We start from the raw sequence: 23,704 nt of genomic DNA on the forward strand, positions 1-23,704 counted from the left end.
ATGTGTAATATAATTTTCTTTGTATTTAAATACTGGAACTCTAGAATAAATTTAATCTGATTTAAATGTATCCTAAATATTCGTTAGTAGTTAATTTCAGAATGAAACATCCAAAAATAGTTCATCGACTAATATGTTACATTATAATTTAATTCAAAATACTTGAAGCTTAGTATAACGATATAAAAATTCAAATAACAGAAAGTGGAAAAATATATTTTTTGTATGCATATTGTGTAGATAATTAGGATATCAAACTTAAAATTAGTAATTTTTAGATTACAACTTTTAAGTTTATTTGGGACAAATATATTTTAAATTAAAATTTCATCTTCTTATTACTACAGTTATTTATGCACATTAAAACACGAAATAAATACAATATTAAACTAATTACAATTTTACTATCACACTTTATTTGATTTTAGAAAGTTTAGTCTATGGCTAAATTTAAAATTCTACTATAGTTCAGTATAACTGTTTGAGCACTTTAATTAACTTTAGAAAAAATAAATATATCAAAGTAAGACTCAGAAGTTCCTTAAAATATCAAAAGTAACTTATTAAATATTAATTTTAATGGCTACAAAAATAAGTTTACCTACAAACAAAATATCTAGGATCATTTAACTTGGTCTATTCCTATTATAAAGAAAATGTATAGCATCCAAAAATGAAACAAAATTAAAGGTGTAACTAAAACTACCACTATCTGTTATTCAATATTGTACCTGTAATATTACACGACAATACTGTACATTGTACACTAATACACTATATACTAAATATTATTGATACGTTTGATTGGACATCGTTTTCAGCCAATCAAGTTTTCCGAATAGTATGACGAAGCAATTTTCAAAGAGTTCGTAACAACAATACCATAATATAGTATTTACTACTATATAATAATAGTGCAATCTACATCGTATTCGGACGTTTGGAGTTATCGTGGCGTACGAATAATATACGACACATAATACTCATGTACACACACACACACACACACACACACACACACACACACACATCCACGCTGATATATATATATGTGTAGGATATAGGTACGGAGTTTAGAACATCTTTATTTTTCATTCTCATTGCATTATGTCTTCCATAAATATGTACGTATTATGTGTACTTTACGTCATATACCCCATTCGTCTGTCTCCTTCTTGTTTTTAGTCTCCTACCATCTAATTTTATTTACCACGTGGATCACTCTCTTAATAACTTTAAAAAACAGCGCAATCAAATGTTTTCTTTTAATCAATTAATTCAATAGAAAGGTATAATATACGTAGGTACAAAAAAATACAATTTTAATTAGAGACTAAGATTTTAAAATTGTTTTGACTTAATCATTTGTGTATGATAGGTTGATAATATTTAGATGTGTAATCCTTATAACTATACTTTATGACACTTTTAATAGACTTATGTACTATATTATACTAATAGTATAGCCTGTACAGTAAGCATACGTATATGTAAATTTATTTTGTCAGAAATAAAAATGTTTTTTGTGAAAACAACATGATAGACTATTTGTGTAACATTTTTAATTGTATAGTTTTAGTAAAACTTAGGTACTTACAATAATCAAATACGTGTAGGTATTGTGTAAATGATTCACCTTAATTGACAGATTATTTTAAAATTAAAACCAAGTTATCTATAAATGAGATTTTAGATGCCGTACTTATTTTATTCTGTAATATATTGTTTTATTCAAAATACAACAGATGATGAAATATGATGAAATTATCATTGAACAAGGTCGAAACAAGTAATATTTTAAGGAACTTTTTTCAAGTTATTTTTTTGAATGTTTTTAAAGATAATTTTTATCAGTTGAGTGCACATTTTTTTTAATGTCGGTAAGGAGGTTGTTATAGCCTGGTTTTGGATGATTAAGACCTCAGATAAGCTAAAGATTTTCCCGAACTATGATCGAAAAAACACTAGTCATCCCAAAACCGATGTTGTTATTCGCGTTTTTAAACGCACACGTGATAGCCTATTGCAAAAATTTAAAGAGACAGCTGTTGGTAGCAGTAGAATAGAAGTACAGCGAAAAAAGTGGAAAGCCTATTATAAGATGAGGAGAAAATAATAATAAAATGTACAAATTTAAATCGAATGGCTAAGACGCACTCTTAACGTCCACACTGGTTGATATAATATGCTGCGTAGACCGATAAAATACACATATTATAATAAAACATGAAAAATGTGTCGTGTATTATTATAATATCATAATAATATTAAAATAGCGATACAACAGAGACACGACCGCTTTCGATACGTTCGTTGTTTCTCAGGCGCAAGTGATTTAGGCCCTTTGAAAAACAATACTTGAAACTGTGTAACATTGGCATGTAGTACATGTGTGATGTCTGCGGATCACACGTCGTCGCGTATATTATGCAGGTTACCCTGAAATCGCCGCCAACTACGTTGAACACGATCTTTGTGTGTAACTACATAATACTATAGACTGTCTGGACCGTGTAATAACATCGCGATAACTATGTACGTATAAACGTAAATTTCGAGTATATGGTTTTGTGTCGCAGTTAAAACATCATTAACAATAGTAGGTATCATGGTATATGGTATATCATAGGTATATAATATCTATAATTGTAGAATAGTCTCCATTGAGAAACACTCCCGGCCCCAGCAAAGTCATTTAGTCCCGTCGTTAAAAGCGTTTCGACAATTTTGTTTTTTATACTGTTTTTTCAAAATTTTCTTCACGTTCAATGGTTTATTATATTATTATGTTGCACGACAACATATTAAAATCCTTCAACGGTTTTTTTTATTTATTTATTAGAGAGCGTTTTGTTTTGACTTAGTCTCCGTCGGAGAACATCACCTCCCCCTACGCAATAGTTCAATCTTGTCGTTAAAAGCGTTTCGATGATTTTGTTTTTCATACTATTTTTTAAATTTTTGTTCACGTTCAATGGTGTATTATATTATTATGTTGAACGACAACGGATTAAAATCCCTTAACGGTTTTTTTTTATTTATTTATTTATTAGAGAGCATTTTGTTTTGAGTTACACGTTTTTAAACACTCATTTGAAATTTTACATTTTACACACGTATACTTTTAAAAGGATATTTGTTTCAAGATTAAAAATACAATATTACCTACATCCCATAATCCTAAAAAAGTCAAAATAGCCGTTTCATAAATGCAATCACGTTATACAGTATATTTTTTTTAACCCAGCTAACGGATAAAACTGTAGTTACCAAATACAAATACAATAATACTATGTAACTATGCATAACACAAAAACGTGATTGGTTTACATCAGTAAAATACTTTTTAATATAATTTTTTTTATTCAGATATTTAGAATAAAATGATAAATCAATATCTATATTCATTTAGGCCAGTATACCTTTTATTGGAAAAATGATATTTTGATATAATTGCAGCCACTTTTTTTTAGTTAAAATTTGAATCTCTTTGAATATAATTTTAAAAAAAAATCCGTGCGATTTTGTATTAATTCTTATGATTTTTTTATTTATTTGTAATTATACAGTGTATATAATATGTATGTACGAGTATATGTATATACATTTATTAATATGCTAAGGTATTTGTATTATATTAGTATTGGTGTAATGTCTTTTTTATAATATAAACTCTATACTACTTAGATTATACAGATATAAAACGATTAACCACTGACCGATAATAATATATTTACAAATTGTAAGATATATGAAAAATACACACGATGCATGATTCTACGAACACCATCACTAGATACACTAAGAGGCTTGGTACGACTACGACCCAGTAACCTTCACCTAATATTGTAAAACATTATTCACCTACTCTGTAAGTAGTTAGTAGGCATTACAACCTAATAATATCTGTAATTGAGTCATGAGTCCTTGTTATTGAAACTACTATAAGATTCTATTATCTAACGAACCCAAGTTACGGTAAATATATTTATAAGGTATTACAATATTCCCTAGATATTGTATGCTTACTATAGGTTACCGAATTGTCCATGGACTGTGTTACAATATAATTCTCAAAATCGTCCATTGAACAGTAAGTTAAATAACTATTGAGACAAGGTTTAATTTTAATTTAGTAAATTTGTCTAGTTATACGTCTTGTATATTATAATTTATAACACTTACATTTTAAATTACACCAATACAAATAATAAATTATTGTTGTAGAAACATATTAATTTATTTTATTTTATTTTAAAAAAATACCAGGACTCAAAAAAAAATCTCTTATTTAGAGTATTAAATATTTCTAGTTATTATATATATCTAAATAATCATAAATTAATCACATAAAATGTCTTATTGATCAATACAACTTAATAAATTAATAAATGATGGGTTTCAAATAAATACAAAAAGTAATAATAAATAAAAACAAAATAAATGTATATATTTTATAATAACAACAATATAATTTCATCAAAATTTTAAAGAAGTAAAATATTATTTATTAAGATTTTTTTTATTTTGAAATAATTTTTTTTATTAATAACATTAGTAAAATAATTATTATTTAGTTTTTATTAACATTGATTAATTATTTATTTATTTTTAATGATTATTATTTTTATGTTTTTAATTGTTGATCATTGTGCCCGTTCATAAAAATATATATAAATTATTAAGAAATAAGAGTTTTGACGTCATAACGTTTAACAGTTAAGTTTTTTAAAATATATATTGCTAAGTTATTCCTGTAAGAATACCTTTATCTCTATAAGAAGCCGTGAATAATAATAATATAAATTATGTATCGTAATGTGCTAAGTTACTTATTGACGTACGCGCTCGACTTGTAATTCTTCTAAAATGAGTGACGTGTTTAATCAGATCGGGGTTTTTTGAATTATATTGCATTTTTGAATTATTTGAGTGCGATATTATCAAAATTATGTAGGTACCGTAATATGCAATACCTATACAATTTAGTATATTTATATAAATGATAATAACTCGTTTTTCTAGGATTTTATCACACTGCGAGTGCGTATTACACACCATTATTAATAAATATTTACGTTCACTCGAGAAAACAAATTCAACAGTACAGTATGCATGATCGTATAAAACTAATACATTTATGTTAGATAATAAGAAATATACCTTTGTCATACTTGTACACATACGCGTATAAATAGAATTTTACCTTCGGTGTATAATACCATGCTTTCCGTGGGTTCACTGCAGCTAACTTGTCTGTTATGCCATATTCAGAAATTGAACTCGATTAAATTTTGGAAATGTTCTGGTAGATCGTAGTTTTTTGAATAATTCTATGATAAAAATGGTCAATCAGGACATGACGAAAGACACAAAATGTTACAGACGACGTAGCAGCTGCTATGAACCCGGTTAATAATATGGACGTCACGCGTCGGTCTTGGTATAAAGTACGCCACATCAACCATGGTATAAAGTACGCCACATAAACCATGGTATAAAATCTACCTAAACACATATAGTGGTAGATTTCTGCACACTCGACCACGATCCATATTGTATATGGTGGTATACCCACGTTCGGGTAACCTCGACGACTTCCGATAATGTTCCCTTTGTCCACCGAGCTGAACGATCGCCGAGCCGATGCTCAACTGTTTTCGCATTATCGTTCATAAATGCGTAGAGAATTGTGAAGTATAACAATATTTCAGCAAAACTAGAGTTTTAAATATAACTACATTACATTTACATGTATTCATATTTTAAACGTAAATATTTTAGAGCGTCATCAGGTCTTCTGGTCTAACTAAATACGTTGCCTGTTTCCCGAGGATTACCAGGATCGACGCTACGATTGAGTAAGACGCACATCATGTTACCTATATTATTCACAAGTTCCATGCACTTTGAAAATTATTTAGAGTTTGTATTGGAATTTTTCATTATGTAGTAAATATATTATATCTAAAAACAACCTTGATAAAATAGCGGTTGAGTGATCAAAAAAAAAAAATATTTTAAAAATTGGTTCGTAGACATTATAGGTACATAAGTACTCTTAAATTTAAATTATAAAAGTAATACATTTAATGAATTCACAATTCAAGCTTTATATTTGGCTAAAAATCATCAAGTTTAAAGTCAATAGATAAACATATTATCTCGCATATTATATACACGGATATGTAATTACAAGAGAGGTCCAAGGATCGCTCTTAGTATACAACTTTTTTAAATTGAGTCTGTAATTCTTTTTACAAATATTTTAATTTTATTGGAAAACTTTTTTTCCTCATTATTTTGCATACGAATTGACCTGCTCCAAAGGGCCATTGTCGAGTTCCTTAAAGCTACAATTTATTTAGTTTAATATATATATATATCACATAATATTGTAAAAAATTAATTTGTACTGTCAAAAAGTGGATAGGAAAAAAAATAAAACAGGAATATAAATATCTTGATTACAACTCTAGTGAGATATGTAAATTGTTATCACCCTTGTATTTATACTTAACAATATTAACAATTATATACTTAAAACCTATAATATGTTTGCTTTTTATGTGGACATTGATTTAAAAATTATTTATCTGTAAATGTATTTAAAGAATACGGTTACGTTAAAAAAGCCATACATTTATTTTTCGTAAATGTATGGCTTTATTTTAAGTTAAACTCAACATTGCATATTAATATATCTCTTTTTTTAATACCACAATACGTATTTCATTTATTATTTTCGCATAATTATAATTTATAAAGTACATATATTTTGTATAAAAATTAGTTATATTATAATATAGTTTATATTTCTATTAAAAAAGGAAAGTATTTTTCAAATATTAACTTTTAAAAAAACACTATATTATGGATTAAAAAACAAATTTATTTATTAGAATTAGATTATAGTAAAATTTAAAAACTTGACACACACTTTTCTGAAATTATATTCACAGAGCATCTAAAAGATAATATATATAATAATTGAATTACACAAAGAATAATCTGTATAATGGCATTGCATATACATTTAAAATACATCATTAGTATTACGAAACGTTGCATATTTACCAGAGCATAATATCGAGGAATCTCATAATGGATGCGATGAAGAATAAAATATGACATCTGCACAGAAATTCGTGGGAAAAAACCGTCAATATAAAATATGATGAACGCCTCGTCGGCTTTTATTGTCAATTAATTCCAAGGTATAATCGAATAATAACCATGGATGGCAATAAACGGATTCTTTCTGTCGTTGTTTCGAAAAAATAAATTTCTGTACAAACGATTGTATTAGTTTTTTTTTTGCATTTACGTATAAATTAATTTCATAATGTGTAACAAATTGGCTACTTAAGGATTTTATCGTAAAAACATTTACATTGTAATAAAATCACCATTCACCATAGTCCATAGTGATATCAGTCATTAGTTTACTTCTCTTGATAATCTTGGTGTTGCGGTTTAACTCATTGTAACTTTAATGTGAGTTTAAAATTCGGTTTGGAAATTATTTTATAAAGGGCAACCGATTAATGGTTATGGAATAGGTACTTAATTAGAAACCATCCCTTGAGGGTTGGAAACGGTCCTAATTTTAGGGACTAAGCATTGGCAATCTGCATACCCATATTTATTACATTCATACCCAAGTTAACCTACCATTTTATAGAGCGAACTATAACTGCAATTTTCTAAAAACATATTTAATCATTTCATTTCATAGAAAATCAGTATTATTCAGTACCTATTTTATTATTTTTGAATTAAAAAAATTGTATATTATAAAATGATTGAAAACATCAATATAGTTCTTAGCAAAAAAAGAAATATGCTTGGTATAATTAGTAAAAATAATACAAGCTATTTTACTTTATAACTTAATTTGAAATGCATATTATAAAAAAAAATAAGTACATTATTCAACTCTATTTTATATAAATATAATATAACGATTGCTTTCTTTAAATAATAATTTAAAAGGTCAAAGGTTTAGTTTTGTAAACTTAAATATTTTATTTTAAAATTTAGCAAAACAAACTAACCTGTTGTTCAGTTGATGACCCTTCTGTGATTATATATCTCACAATCGATCCATCAGCATGTCCAGATATAAACGCTGTTCCACGTGTACTAAAAATAATAGTAATTAAAATTGATTGTATATAAAATTATCTAGGTGTTGTAGCTATTGTTAGATTTAATTAAAATATTAAACGCTGATACATAACATTATTATAATGCTTGTAGTAATAGGTAATTGAATATTATTATTAGCATTTTTATTTGCTTATAAAGATACTAAATATACAGTAGTAGAAAAAAAGTCGAGGATCCCATTGTAGTCCCCCAGTCTTTGAATTGATATGAATACTGAATATATTATAATAATTTACATACAATTTCGAATTTATAAAATAAATATACCTAGCTTATATAAATGTATTAGATATACCTAATATAATTTTATAATAATATTATTATTAATTAAAACAATTATATTTAATAATTATTTAATTCGCTTAAAGGCTAAATAAATCTGTAATGGATGTATAATATATTATATTTAAGTCAGTTGAAAATTTGAAAAATATAAAATAAATAATGTATATGTTTTATTAATAGGTACCTATTTAGGTTTCTCTTGGTTTTAGTGTATCTCACTACACAGACAAATCAGGATCAGTGTACCTCGTTTTATGAGTTAATTCAATCGAGTACTCGGTACATTTTTCAATATATATAATGCTACACTGTACACTTTCTTAATATTTCTAAAATCTCTGTTATGTTCGTTAAAATCGGCCGTGTAGTGTTCAAGTATACATTCATTAATATATATATATTTATAAAATTGTACAAAAGTCTCATTTGTATCTGTAATCAATAGAAACTATAAAATGCATAAAACGAAAAATATTAGACTTTTGTGAGTTACCCTATAGCAACTTATATACGGAATAAAAAACGAATTTATTAACATTCCTCAAATCTTAAGGAATATGTGTACAAAATTTGGTGAAAGTTGATTTAGAAGTTCCCGAGATTACTATATACTGACAAGCTAAATAAAAAAAAAATGTACGTATACAATATTACCTATAATAGTATATGATAATGTATACTTTATATATGTGTAAGAAAATTATAAGTATATTGTATAATTATCACACATGTGCATCAAATTATTAAATTATTTAAATATTTGTTAAAAAAAAATTGCAACAAAACACAGGAATACATAGTCCTTTTCTCTCAGTACCACATATAATACTAAAGCCATTGTAGAATACAAAATGTGAAGGTATTGTCATATTAAATTTGAATACATCAGTAATAAATCGTTGAATGTGCAAAAAAAAAAAATGTTAAGCTGAGCTCGTATAGTTAATTTAATTTTATACACTAATACACTATTATTCGAAATCATATATAAGTACAATATTTTTAATAAAACAATTATATAATATTCCATTTTTATTACTGAAATATAATGATAAAGAATGAATAATATCTTTAAAATGGAACCAATGCCGTATGTTAATGCTCAATGAAATTCTTTATGAAATCAAACAACCCTACATTATTTGAATATGCGTGAATTTACCCGAATATGGAGTTACATTTTTCTCTAAAATATTACCTATTACATTTTAAAAAGAAGAAATTACTGTCTATATTAAATAATATTAATGGCCAAAGAACAATTTAAAAGATGAATACAATCCCATTCCATGTTATAGAGAAATAAAATAATTATATTTTATACTTGTGATTATTATTGTGTAGGAAATTTAATTTTTCAATTAAACTAATCTACTTCATATTCACAGAACAAAAATAATTTATTATACCTTTATAATACATAGTTTGAATCTGATGTAGCCTCAACACTTTGAAAGAATAACAAATTTAGAATATTATTTAAATAGATTCGACATAACTGTTGTGTAAAATCATTTTTTTTATTTTACTGTAAATTTTAATCTTATTACCTATTATATTTAATAAACTATATTATTAATTTATTAACTATAATAATAAATCTATATATATATTAATAATTATTTACTATTTTTAATTTGAATTTTACACCAGTTGTACACTTAATATAATTAGTATAACTAAAGATAAGTCATGAATATGATTTAAATTTATCATATAATTAATTATAAATAAATAAAATACGATTTTATGTTCCAAAATATTGATGAGAAAGAGAATTAGTACCTAGAATAATATAAATATATTGTATAAAATACTGGTTAGTATTTTTTTTTATTTTTACTACTCAGGTATATTGAAATATTAGCTAATTTAAAAAGTAAACAATTGTTTGATGAATTGAATACAAATAACTATTTAAGGTTAGATTATTGCCTGATCAAATTGAATATGTCAAATTATTATTACTTTTACAGTTAACTCATTTTAGTAAGACTGGATTTATATTTTATACCAACTACGACATTATATATATAGTACCTATTTATATATACGAAATAATATGAGCTAATATTGTACGTCAATATCAATATCAAATAATATATTTTTTTTTAATTTACGACTCGTTTGTTTACATTTTTTTAAGCATCATAAATATTCATAGTATTTTAAGTTATATTCTTGTAAAATCAACAGTAAGCTTGTTAGTTATAACTATATTAATAAAATGTGTATTAAATGAACACAAAGAGATTTATTTTCGTGTGCATACTAGTTTTAGCAATTTTCAAAAGTGACATGTAGTTTTTTTGAATTAGCTCTCAGCATATTTTATAATAATATCTCGACTACGTAATTTATTTATTTTTTTTAATAGTTTACCTAAACATAAAACTACAATAAACATTAAAGATTTTTTATTTAATAAAATGTATTATAATATTAATCCAGTAGCTTCATTAAGATTTGTTTTTATGGTATGGTTAAATCTATCCTTTCAAATTTAATATCACACTGTAAAAACATTATGTATGTTGACTTAATTAATTAAATAAATAATAAAATAAAATCAATATTGTTACATAAATACCTAATAATATGTACATACAATCCACCGATCTCCTCAATTTTGCATCTCACTGATTATAATTTTGAAATTGGTATCTATATTTTTTTTTTACAAACTAAATGAGCGGAAATAATTTGACATAAAACAGCATATGTAATAAAGGGATATTCAAACAAAAATTCAACATATCTTAAGTTAAATAACAAACATTAAAAAAGAAAATATATTATTGAGAGCTTTGTAATGAATGTTATCTTATTATTCTCTATTAATTTTTGTAGTTTCCTATCTTTATTTTCTATATCTAATTCACTATATCAAAGATAGCATAAAGTTGAACTTAAAATAGAAATGGTTATTATTTAATAATACGTATTACGTATATTGCATATCTCATTCAATCATGGATTTATAACTTTTTTTTAAATTATTTTTTAATCTCATTGTAATATATATACATTATACAAGTAATATACCAATTTAAAGTAAAATATTGTATAATATTCAGTCAACTTTCTATAGTTCGAAGTTCAGAGTAGAGGAAAAATTCAAGTTATCAAAAACCAATTAAGTATTAAGTTGTCTGAAGAAAAATTGTTTATATTCAAGATATCAAGGATTAAGTTACCGAAAGTCGACTGTATAAGAATAATTATAAAGTTGCTCTACTTATTTTTTTTTAGTTAGAATCATTGAATAGAGTAGTTGAGCAAAATTATATACTAAATTAAAATTCTCCAATTTCAATATTACATTCATATTTAATTATACATTCTTATAATATTGTAACGTGTTAATATCAAATATTTAAGAAGAATGTAGCATAATCTATTTAAATTGATTAATATGTAAGGAATTGTATAAACTATTTTTCAATAGTTTTTTTTTTTTTGGACCAGTCAAGTTGTTTTTATGTATGAGTGAGGTTTTTTTTAATGGTTTTATTCCCTTGTCTCTTTTTTTGACCTATGACTTTTGGTCAAAAAAAAAAAATAATAATAATAAATAACAACCACAGTGGCTATAATACTATTAAGATGGGAAATTTCCCTTGGGGTATTTAAAAAAAATAATTCAGTAAAATTTAATTTTATAACACATATGTAAGTATAAAACAAACATTTGTATTTAAGAAAATATTTTCCATACTTGTATATATTTTTATATAGTTATAATAATATATATAAATAATTAATTTTACAAAAAAAAAATTGGGTTCCTGGTCATAATTCATGAAGACCATATGCCATCGTTGTATAAAACCAATACAGTATCATGTAAATTTAATACAGCAAAACTATTATAACTTTAAAATTTAAACCATTTAATTAACAAATTATTATAACAATTAAAATGTAAAAAAACCTATTTAAAAAGTGCATTGAATGATTTAAACATATTATTCAAATAATCGCATTGATTGCGGTGCATTTAGCGGTAGAAAAGGCTTACTTGGAGGCTAGTGACACGACGTACGAACCAGTGGCGTAAAGGGTCTGAGATTTATTGGATTTGTAGTGGGCAGCCCGTATCTTGCCGTCTAATTGCCCGTAAATTATCGGCCCCTCAGACATCCACAGCATGCAGGTCACCGGAGACTGTGTTCCGAATTTATTGCATATCACCTTTTTGGCTCCCCTGTAATTCGAATTTTATATACAAACACGTGTACATAAAAATATACATGTATAGATTATACACGTCGAGTTAACAAGGTTAATTGTAGAACTGTGGAAGCGCAAGGTGCACAGTGCACGCTTAAACAAAAATTTTACATTAATTATACATAACTGATTTTTTTCCGTAACTTACCAACTATCGCCAATTTTGTATACAAACACCATGTTGTCGGTCTGTCCCACGGCTATTCTCGTAGAATCAGGAGAAAACGCCAAACCTTTGACCGTATAACTTTTACGACCAGCCTATTGCATCAAACGAAAAAACAAATTAAAGTGAAAATAAGTTCTCGCGTACCGGGGAATATTTTAATACTACAATATAGAGCATCATAATAATAACTTGAAAATCGAGAGGCGAACATAAACAAACAGTGAGTTATTAAGTTTTAATTTAAGGTAATATGAATTGGAATATATTAATGAGATTAAATTATTTTTAAAGGAAATGTCGAGTAACTAATAGATATTTGAGGAATGTTTAAAAATATATTACTATTTAATACAATCATTTTACTATACATTTATTTTGAAATAAAATAATAAATATTTTAAAATAAACAAAAATCTATTTATATAAATAACATGACTTATATAAAACATAATAATATGGTTTAATTAAGTATTATAGAAACAAACGTATGTGCTATATGCCATATAAGTAATACTGAAAACAAATTATATGAGAACTTTTGATCAGAATAAAATATATTTTGTGTAAAACCAAACGTTTCATTTTGGAAATTCATATTTGAAGAGAATAGTCGAAGAAATATATAATTGTATTATGAAGAACGTTATTTATTGTTTATGTGGATTGCTAGAGTTTCGTGTTATATTAGTTCAATACAATGTAATTAAATTACATAATTTCAAGGACCAATAATACTGTTACAATCATAATTTCATCATACAATTTTCTCCAAGGGCTTTAGAATTGAGGTCCCTCGTCTAGACAGTACACTAAAACGAAAACCACAAACCTTTTTCAAAGAATTTTTGCGAAATTAATGGTTTAGTAGTAGTATTTTTTTACTTTGTCAGTTTAATCATATAACTTTATCAAATATATTTTACCATAATAATGGTTTTATAAATTATATTTTTTTCTAAGTGATACAAAAAGCATGTATGATTTTAAATTTACTTAATACTTGTACTTATATTTCAATAGCTTGATCATAATTTTTGGCCTACCAATATCGAGTGATATCCATGAACAGTTTGAAAATGATTTGACGAATGTTTATGAATGGCGGAAATTCAGTTTTCATACACTGTATTATTTAAGGTAATTTACTTTTCTCTTTTTTTATAATCTGGATTTATTTTTGCTTATGGCTTAAGTTATATATTGTTTTATTTATTTGTATAAATTTATATTATCGTAAAATAAATTAAATCACGTAAACTAAAAATTATGTAGTATATTTTGATTTTTTTAACAACTAAAATAATTTATTTAAATATAATAAATCACTATAATAAATAAATACATACATTTATATACTAAAACTGAAAGGCGATTTAATGTAAATTATTGACTTAAATACATTGCTTTTATTAAAAAAACATCATGCATATTCATATTTAATTACATCCTCTAATAACTACTATATACAGCAAAATGATGCAATTTATCCAATATTGTGATTATCTTGATAGTTTTATTATTATTTTTGATCATTTATCGATTTTAAAATAAAAATTAACTTTAATTATGATAAAAACTAAACTCAATTGTATACAATTATTTTGAAATACTAATGTAAACTCAGGTACTATCTAATTAATTATAATAATTTAATTGCTATTTTTCTCATTAATTTACAAGGTTTTTAATAACTTCAGCTGATACATTAAAATAATGTACCTGTAGTGAAGTCTCATTATTAATTGATATATAAAAATACTTAGAAAGTGCGAGTACAAATTGTATAACGCTTTTCAAATAATGAATTATTAAAATTGTTTGGTCAGGTGTTTGTTTGGTAAAATAACAATTAAAAAATATAGGCAACGATATAATATATATTGTTATTATTATTATTATTATTATTGGTTGTTAACTAAACAGCCTGGAGTAAATTTGTCCGAATAACGTTTAAAATAATAGCTTAACAATAGGGCGTACTTCTACATGGATGCCCTGGGTGTACCTCAAAACTTTGATGACTATATATTTCCCTCTCTCAATCACATTCGATCACTCACTCACAATCTCTCCCTAAGGATTTTATATACACGAGTACAGTTTCATTTCCCGCATATACCTAAAATTCTGGCCGGGTATGGTAGTGGCAGTGGTATGCAGGTATACCTCAATAAAAATAAAATAGACTAGTTAAAAGGAAGGTGTGGTGAATGGTTGGTAGGTCAAAGGCCAGTCCTGGGATATGGTTTTATAGTCTCGTTCGGACGAGACTCTCTTCCCCACCATCTCTTCGACCCTTTATACTTCACCCAATCGTGTAGTATTGTACTCCTCTAGCCTGTTCTCGCCGTGAAAGTGTTTGTGTGTTCGAGTCGTAACGTATATAGATGTATAAATACAGCGATTAGTAGTCTGCTCGCGCGTAATATACTATACATATACATAGTGTATATATATATAAGGGCTGATAGTGGCCCGCGTGCGCTTTTTATTTACCCCATGCTCAGCGGGCTTAGTGGGAAACTTGTCCCTTTTCACGCCAGCCTCATCGAACAGCAACACCACTCTGTCGTTGTTGCATACCGCCAGTTTTTGGTTGTTAGGTGACCACGTGGCTGCCAACACTTGGAATGGACCATCCTGTCGAAAACATAGAAAATAAACATAACAGCACTGCCACTTATATACTGTCGTTTCTGTTAAATAATAACAATTATAATAACTGTTATTATTATAATGGTGAAGACAACGGCTAAAACATAGCCGCTTACCATGGTTATTCACATTAATAATAATATTATTTGGATATTATCGTGACAGCTGTCGATGACCCACGTCCCATGGTAATTCTGTTTGTGAAGTGGTCGAAAACTCATTAACATTGAAGCGTGTTAAAAATACAATATTGTGTTATGTAAGGCTGTAATATCGGCTCGACCACAACCACCGTTCAATAACAGCCGTCGAGTTGTCGATGTCACTAAAATTACAATTGTCGAAACTTACCCTACCAAGAGACTCAAAATAGGCACTAACATAAAATGCATAAGAAGTGTGTACACAATTTAAACGTATGTTGGAGAGTAAAATGATCTATAATATAATAATATAATATGGTTACGATTTTATCAATTATTTGACTGAGTGTGACATATTCTTTGTATTATACTATTCAAGAAATGCATGAAAATTGTCTCTTACCTTTATTAAGGTAGTTTTTATTAAAAAAATAAACTACGATTAGCTTAATAAAATAATTGAAATCGCACTATTAATAGTGTTATTCTAAAAATTAATAGTTCTTATATGGCTAGGCAAAGATTTAACTAAATAATAATATGTATAATATTTTTAAGTTAAATAATGAGGAGAATTCCAGTTATCGGAAGTACAAATTTACTACGTAAAATATTATTAAATATTGATTCATATTATATAATGTATTTTTATACGAGTATTATTATTTTATATTACGGGCAAAATCATCCAGAGTTATTTAGAAATATATTGAAATCATTTGTCTTCAATGGATAACTTATAACTTATAAGTTATTATTATTTTAAAACTTAAAAAGTAACGGAAAACTTTTTAACTCACAATTATAAATTATTTGTTTTTAACATAGTTAAGATTTTAATTCAAATCTTATAGTTTTCACTTTACGCTAATTAACTAATAGATACTTCAATAATTTTTAAAACACGTAAAGTATAAAATTATCAATAATTTTTTATTAAAATGTTGTAAACACTAGGGATATTAGTTAACATACTATTGTGTAAATGAAAAATAAAAATACATTATCAACAGGTTAAAAAATATATATTAAATTATTCTAATAAATAATAATTTCTTAAAAGCATAACATTAGTATTAGAATAGTAAAAATAGTAAAATTACACATACAATAAATTTTCAACTAAATCATTTTTCAATGCCTGTGTATGTAATTGTTCACACTTTTTTAGACCTTTTATTTATTTTTATTTGTATTGTTCTTAATGCGCATCCAGGCGGAACAAAAAAAACGTATATAATAATGAAGGTGGATATATAGAGGTATCAACACTTCCTATTTTATACCATAATGATAGTGGACCTAAAAAATTACTCCAGTTATTATAACTGCCACTAGGAGCACTGTCAACCTAGAAAACTTATATAGAAACTATAATAATATGTTATGCATTTATAATTATTAATATTTTAAATTTTATATAGTGTTTAACTTAAAAATAATAAGTGCACTTTTAATTCATATATTTTATTAGTTTGATAATGTCTTATTATTTATTAATATAAAGTATTTTTGACATGGTCATCAAAACTTATTTTTATAAAAATTTAAAACACAATTTTTTCATCTATCATTCATTTTTTTGAAGGCTAAAATAGTAAAATTATTAGGCTGTATTTAATATAATATTTATATACATACACACAATAATATTAGTTTATTTTTATTAGTAATAAACTTTTTGAATTACAATTTTTATATGAAGATTTCATAAATTTATTTGGCTATTAACCCCTGGAAGCAACAATTTTTATACTATTATAACAAAACTTACAAATCTTAGTTAACAGAAAACATTTTAAATTTGCCTGTATGATAGTTTTAAATTTAATTAAATTTTAAAGTTTAAAAAATTTATTGCCCCAAAAAAATAATGGTCAGTTAAAATATAAGAGAATGTATACAATAAAATGTAGTACTTATTTGAGTTTATTGTGGAGACAAAAGAAAAAATGAACGCATATTACTTATAGATCATGTTTTTTTTTTTTTGTAACAATAGGACAATAAGTTCCTAGCCCCTAACTTCTAGAATTCACAACATTACACATTATCTTATATATTGATAGGCATTTTTTTGTGGGTTTAAAAGTTTTTTTTTTTTAAAACAAAAATCTTCATTATCAAAAATCTGTAATGCCAAATGTAATGTTGATAACGTATAATTAATTTGGTAAAATACAAGTATATACGTATAAAAATCAATATATTATTTGGAAAATAACTTCATGACATTGATTAAATTAAGGAATAGTATTATTATATGAACATATATAATGATAATATTTTAAAAGAGTATCATATTATTTGACACACAATAGTTTCCAACAAAACAAATAGAATGAGGAGAAATAAAATATTTTTCAAAATAAAAAATGTTTCTTTTTATTAAAAATAATAGTGTGACTGGTGTGACTCTCGAAAAATAATAAAAATTTAAATCTTGTATATTATATTATTTCAATTCCTTTTTAAAAATGATTTACGAACGAGTTGACTTTATTTGATGAACAGATAATTGAAAAATACAATCATTATCAATTTCGATTTACCTATGTAGGTACCTTAAATATATTAATATTTATGAAATATAAAATCATTTTTTTATCACAAAAAAAGTATCATAAATCATAAATTACCATTATTAATTATTATAGATGAAATAAAAATTTAAAATTGTAGCTTGTGAGATACTCAATAATATTTATTTTTTGTTAAATATTACAAAGAATAACATTAAACTGAATAAAAATTCCTTGCATAGACAACACTAATTAAACAGTTAACGAATAATATTTTGTTCAATATTAAATTGTACTTATTGTAGTTATATATAATAAAATTCATTTCAAAAATCAATATAAATTTACGTTTGATACATAAACCATATTATTATTTTATTAAGCATATTATAATATTGTATTGGATAATAAATGTATGAGTCTTACAAAAACTAACAAAATGTGATAAACGAACTTCAAACTCATTTTATAATATAACCATAGAAAAGTTGTAGAGCGATTTTACTTTAGTCTTTATTACTAAAATTATCACACTGTTCAAAGAAATATGTATAACTCTTTAATATGCAAAATAAAAAAGTGCTCTCCGTTTTGCATAATCAAATATTCTCTTAAAAACATTTTATTCGTCAAGAGAAATTATTCGCAGCCGGTATTACTAACCTTAAAATTTCTACTCAGACGTGCTCTTTTCTTATGTATTCTCTCCCCCATACCAACGAAAAATGTAACAAATACGTCACTTGTGTCATGAAATAAGTATTCACATTGTGTTGTTGACAGCAATGAAATTTTCAAAAAGTTTCGTTCACAGTTTGCCTACGTATTATTCTATATTGCCCAGAGACCACTTACCTCCGTCTGTTGTGTCAACGACTGCAAATGTTTCAACTTCATAACACTAATGAAATATTATAAGCAAATTTTGGTGATTTAATCTTCCAACAAAATAAATACAAGCGAAAACTGTAAAACAAAACATATCGAAATACATCAAAATACACGTAGAGTTTGCACGCGCTCCATTTGTTGTGACATCGAAATCAGTCGCTATGACTACGACTATAATATTATGTTTCGCATGACCGACGGCTACAGCTGGTGGCGAAGTGTTGTGAACGAACAAAATAAACGTTCTAAAAGAACGGACCAAATGATAAAATGTAAGCAATAATAGTCTTAATGTGCAATTTTTTTTTTTTTTACTTAAATAAAATAGAAAAATATCTCTATCCCCAGTGGTAGTAAATAATATCATGATGTGGAATGACGTTTTCATTTAAAACCTAGCCCTAGACGCATTCCAGAGCGTGCTTCTTTCGTTCTTTTAATACCATTAGTTTATATGTATGTCTCTATAAACACAACCCTATGGAGTATGCTTACTATATATTATTTATAATACATATCGGTATATTCCACTTAAAATGTTATTTGTTTGTACACAAATATATATTACATCAATAGTTTTTACTCATCAGGATAAGCACCTTTCGATTAAACAAAAAAAAAAAAAACGTTAACAATTATAAAATAAACAGCCATTTTTGAACATTGAAAGCTGGGGTAGGTTTAGTGCGTATATATAATGCGTAAATATTATTTTTTAGTTTAGAAGCTTAATACTTAAACGAAATGGAAAACCTATCGATTAATATTGTATTTGTATGGTTTAAAAATGTTTGGGAAGTACATGGATTTCCAGTATTTAAAAAATATATAATACGTTTTTTTAGTTTCATAAGCTGTACAATACTTATATTCAGAAAAATAATAAATACATTTTTTTTCAAAATAAAAACAACACTTTGTATCTCCTGTCATTATTTATTAAAAATACATTTTATCTTTTTTTAGTAAAAAAATAAATAAAAACTAGTCATACAAATATCTTATTTAAAAATATACTTTGAGTTGAATATGTTATCTTGTAACATATATTTCAAATTCTAAGTTTGGTCATATTATACCAGTTAATGCTATGCATTATTTAAAAATAAACCATTGAGGTACTACCTCCATGTCTGACTAATAGCGACTTCTTTCTTGATTGTGATATACATATAAATATATATAATAATGTATAATACTTTGTAGATAATAATATCTACATTGAGGCCAAGTCTACTCTTTCTTTAGTCTAAAACATCACTTACACTATTTTCATGGGTGAAAATGCTCTTTTATTCGTTCAGCACAATAGTTGACTAATTTCTGAATTGGTATCTTGTATGTGATCAACATCTAGCACAGATACCCAAGGTATTTCATTTTTTGATTTCGAAGTTTTTTAATGATACATAAAATGGACTTTGACATAATAAAGATATCCCTACTTTGATAGTTTAACATTTTTGGGAAGTTTTTCCGCATTATTTTATTTTATTCTGAGTTCTCTTACTTTTATCTCCCACTCGTTAGGTTGTTAGACAACCTGCACAGTATTCGGGAATACAAATAAAAGAACATTGTAGCTCGTAAAAGTAGGAGTGAAGTGAGGTTATGGACTAAAGAATGAGAGCTACAATGATATATACTTTGATAGGCTGACTTTTTTTGTTAAGTGGTCTTTGACTAAATCACTTATAATGGTTAAGTTTTTGATTAAGATATAATTACTTTTTTTGGCTTCAGTATCATAGATATTAGATGTTGTCTTTGTTTTTAATTATAATTGGCTGGATTTTATCTGTCTTGGATTTTATTTTAGATGATTGTTTTGGCATATTTTGTAGACCTGAGTGATTGTCCTCTTGAGCGTTGTCAAAATTAGGCATAGATGTATTCGAGTATGATCTTTTATTTTGTGTTGGCAATTTTTTTGAATTATAATGCAAGTTAATTAATTTTGGCTTATACAAACATTGTAAATAATTGTATTTAACAATAATACTATAAAATTACTATTTAATGCTTTCACGTAACAGTGATCAAAGTTAATCAGATGAATCCGTGCAAACTGTTCACCCCAGATAGAGCCATGTAAGTGGGCCAATACGAAAAAGAACATGAGTTACCAATATCTAATAAAATATTTTCCAAACTTTAACGTCGGGCTTATGAATGCTAATGGTGTACGCTAAGTAAATGAGACATTTAAATACCTAGATTTTTCTGTGTCGAAGAATAAGTTAATATGTATAAAAAAAAACAGTTGAAACATTAGAGCCAATTAAAAGTCAACTCAGTGACACTCGTGACTCATCATTATTCTAAAATTTTTCTTCGGTAATATATGAAAATATAATTTATTCTTTTAAGTTTTTTTTAGTTTTTTAAAAGACGTCATTTGGTGCAACAGAGATAATAAAAAGACATATTATGCCTAAATTTGAAATTTAATATCAGCTATATTGTCATACAATTGGTTTACTATTACCAAGCAATAATGAACAACATTTTTTTTAAATATATTTAAAAAAAAAAATCAAATCTTAACATAAAATATTCGTGAGCACAATTACAATTCCTTTTGTTATTTGAAACTCATTTACTTTTCTTTATGTCAACACATAAAGACAATTCCTAATCTAGACGTTGTAGGATTTATGTAAGAAATGATAGAAAGAAAGATTAATTTTAACCCGGGCGCAATCGGGTAATACAGACAGTCTTCAGTATATAATACAAAAATATCCTAGGTGATGATTTAAATTCCCTCTTTCTTCGGCACGAACCGACATTTATTTTTGATTTATGTTTTGGTTGCCATTGTAAATGATTATTATTTTCAAAATGATTTTACGCATTTAGAACTCGTTCTCTAAAGCATCAATACTTTTTAAAACAATTGCAATTTTAAGATTTTTGTTTTTACTTGTACTATATCAACAATCTTTGTTCCAAATTTCACATTTCTAGATAAGCAGAAAGTCCCTTATTATAATTTTGTTAACGAGTAAATAAATGAGTGAATGACTGAGCCAAACAGTAATAAAAATTTAAACTGAAATTTTTCCATGTTTAAATAGATTTTTATTATGTACTTAAAGTATTATATTATTCTTAACTAGTTTTGCTTAATCAATGTTTCAAATTTTATTTTCAAAGAAAATCAGGAAGCAGAACTATTATGTTAAGAGAATGTGAGTGCATTGGTTCATATAAATATGTATAGCATTCTAATTGAACTTAGCCTGACGCACTTCTGTACACTTAATTACAATATAGTGAAACGATTTGAAATATATTTTAAGAAGGCGTTACACCCGCATGTATTGTCACCGTCTTACGAGTACATAACGTACCAAATTTAAATTCAGTAGATCACGTTTAGCTCCATTAGTTTAAAAGTAGAGTTAATCGATCTATTATGAAACTTGATGGTAAGAATATTATGTGTGTTTGTATGTTGGTTTTTTAAAATAGTTTATTTTTTTAGCAAGTTATATGAGTATATAATATAGCGTAAATTAAAAATACTCATAACTCACGTAAAAACTGAATAATCGTAAAAAACCACCACAGATAATATTTTTACCATTAAGTTTTATAATCGGTCAATTCACTCTAATTTTTTAACTAATGGAGCTAAATGTGATCTACTGAGCGTAAATTTGGTATGTTGCGCAATTGTATGACGGAGACAATACATGTGGGTGTTGCGTCCTCTTAATATATTGTATTAACATCTAAACAAAATGAATTAATAATTGTAATAACACTAATAACTAATAATGTTTAATACTTTAATTAGTTTTTACTATTATATGTTTATTGCTTAATTTATAGAAAGAATAAATAATATTATAAACCACATTAAATGCCTATAAAATATATGTTATCTCGGAATAATTAAATAAAGATTAATACAGATACAAAATATTAATTTCACGAAGTATTTAATTATTTTTTCATAAATTATAATATATAGCTAATAATTAATAATCAAAACTTCTTTATTTAAGATAATGATTTTATTTTGACTCTACATGATTATATGAGATACTTGTGTAACACTACCGATTCAAAATCAGTCGTAATAAATACTTAGATTATATTTTTTTTATTTTTATTTGTCGTGAATTTTTCTAAGGGATAGTTCGGGCCAACCTCTCAAAACGCCTTGCGCTTAGAGTGTCTGCATTATATCTTAAAAATAACATTGACGCCTCATTCAATAATATACTCTGTTTATCTCAATACAATTATGGTTTTGTTTATGTAGATGTTTGTTTAATATAGTGTTTATACGTTGAATTTTAATAAACTTAACATATTTTGCTTGATTGGTGGCTTAACATTTTAACAAACTGCCATTAGTGATTTTTCGGTGTGTGAAAATCATACTAATAGATAGGAAATAAATAGTACTAATTTTAAATTAGAATAAATTGAAATGTTATGATTCAGAAACTGTGTAATTGATTACACGTCTTATTATTTCTGCATATCTATAAAGTAATTTTAGTCACGTGCATTACACCCCCCTCCCTCACATCAAAAAATAATCAATATATTATTATGTATAATTAGTACGTAATTAGCATGAATTTGTACGACCATTTTTGAAATTTGTACACAAA

General features: G+C 25.7%; 1 protein-coding gene across 1 annotated transcript in view; it reads right to left on the reverse strand.

Annotated features, from left to right (window-relative positions):
* The window catches only part of LOC132921121 (intraflagellar transport protein 172 homolog), an 87,882-nt gene extending 68,692 nt beyond the window's left edge, over positions 1 to 19,190 (reverse strand). Inside the window, exons 1-5 of the mRNA XM_060983971.1 lie at positions 19,035 to 19,190; positions 15,356 to 15,499; positions 12,839 to 12,951; positions 12,479 to 12,664; positions 8,058 to 8,145 (exon numbers count right to left, since the gene is read on the reverse strand). Coding sequence (XP_060839954.1) covers positions 8,058 to 8,145; positions 12,479 to 12,664; positions 12,839 to 12,951; positions 15,356 to 15,499; positions 19,035 to 19,076 — 573 coding nt within the window. The 5' untranslated portion in view covers positions 19,077 to 19,190. The remainder of the gene's footprint in view (positions 1 to 8,057; positions 8,146 to 12,478; positions 12,665 to 12,838; positions 12,952 to 15,355; positions 15,500 to 19,034) is intronic.
* Between the last annotated feature and the right edge of the window lie 4,514 nt (positions 19,191 to 23,704).

This window comes from Rhopalosiphum padi, chromosome 2 (assembly GCF_020882245.1).
Source record: "Rhopalosiphum padi isolate XX-2018 chromosome 2, ASM2088224v1, whole genome shotgun sequence".
In the NCBI taxonomy this organism is placed as follows: Eukaryota; Metazoa; Arthropoda; class Insecta; order Hemiptera; family Aphididae; genus Rhopalosiphum; species Rhopalosiphum padi.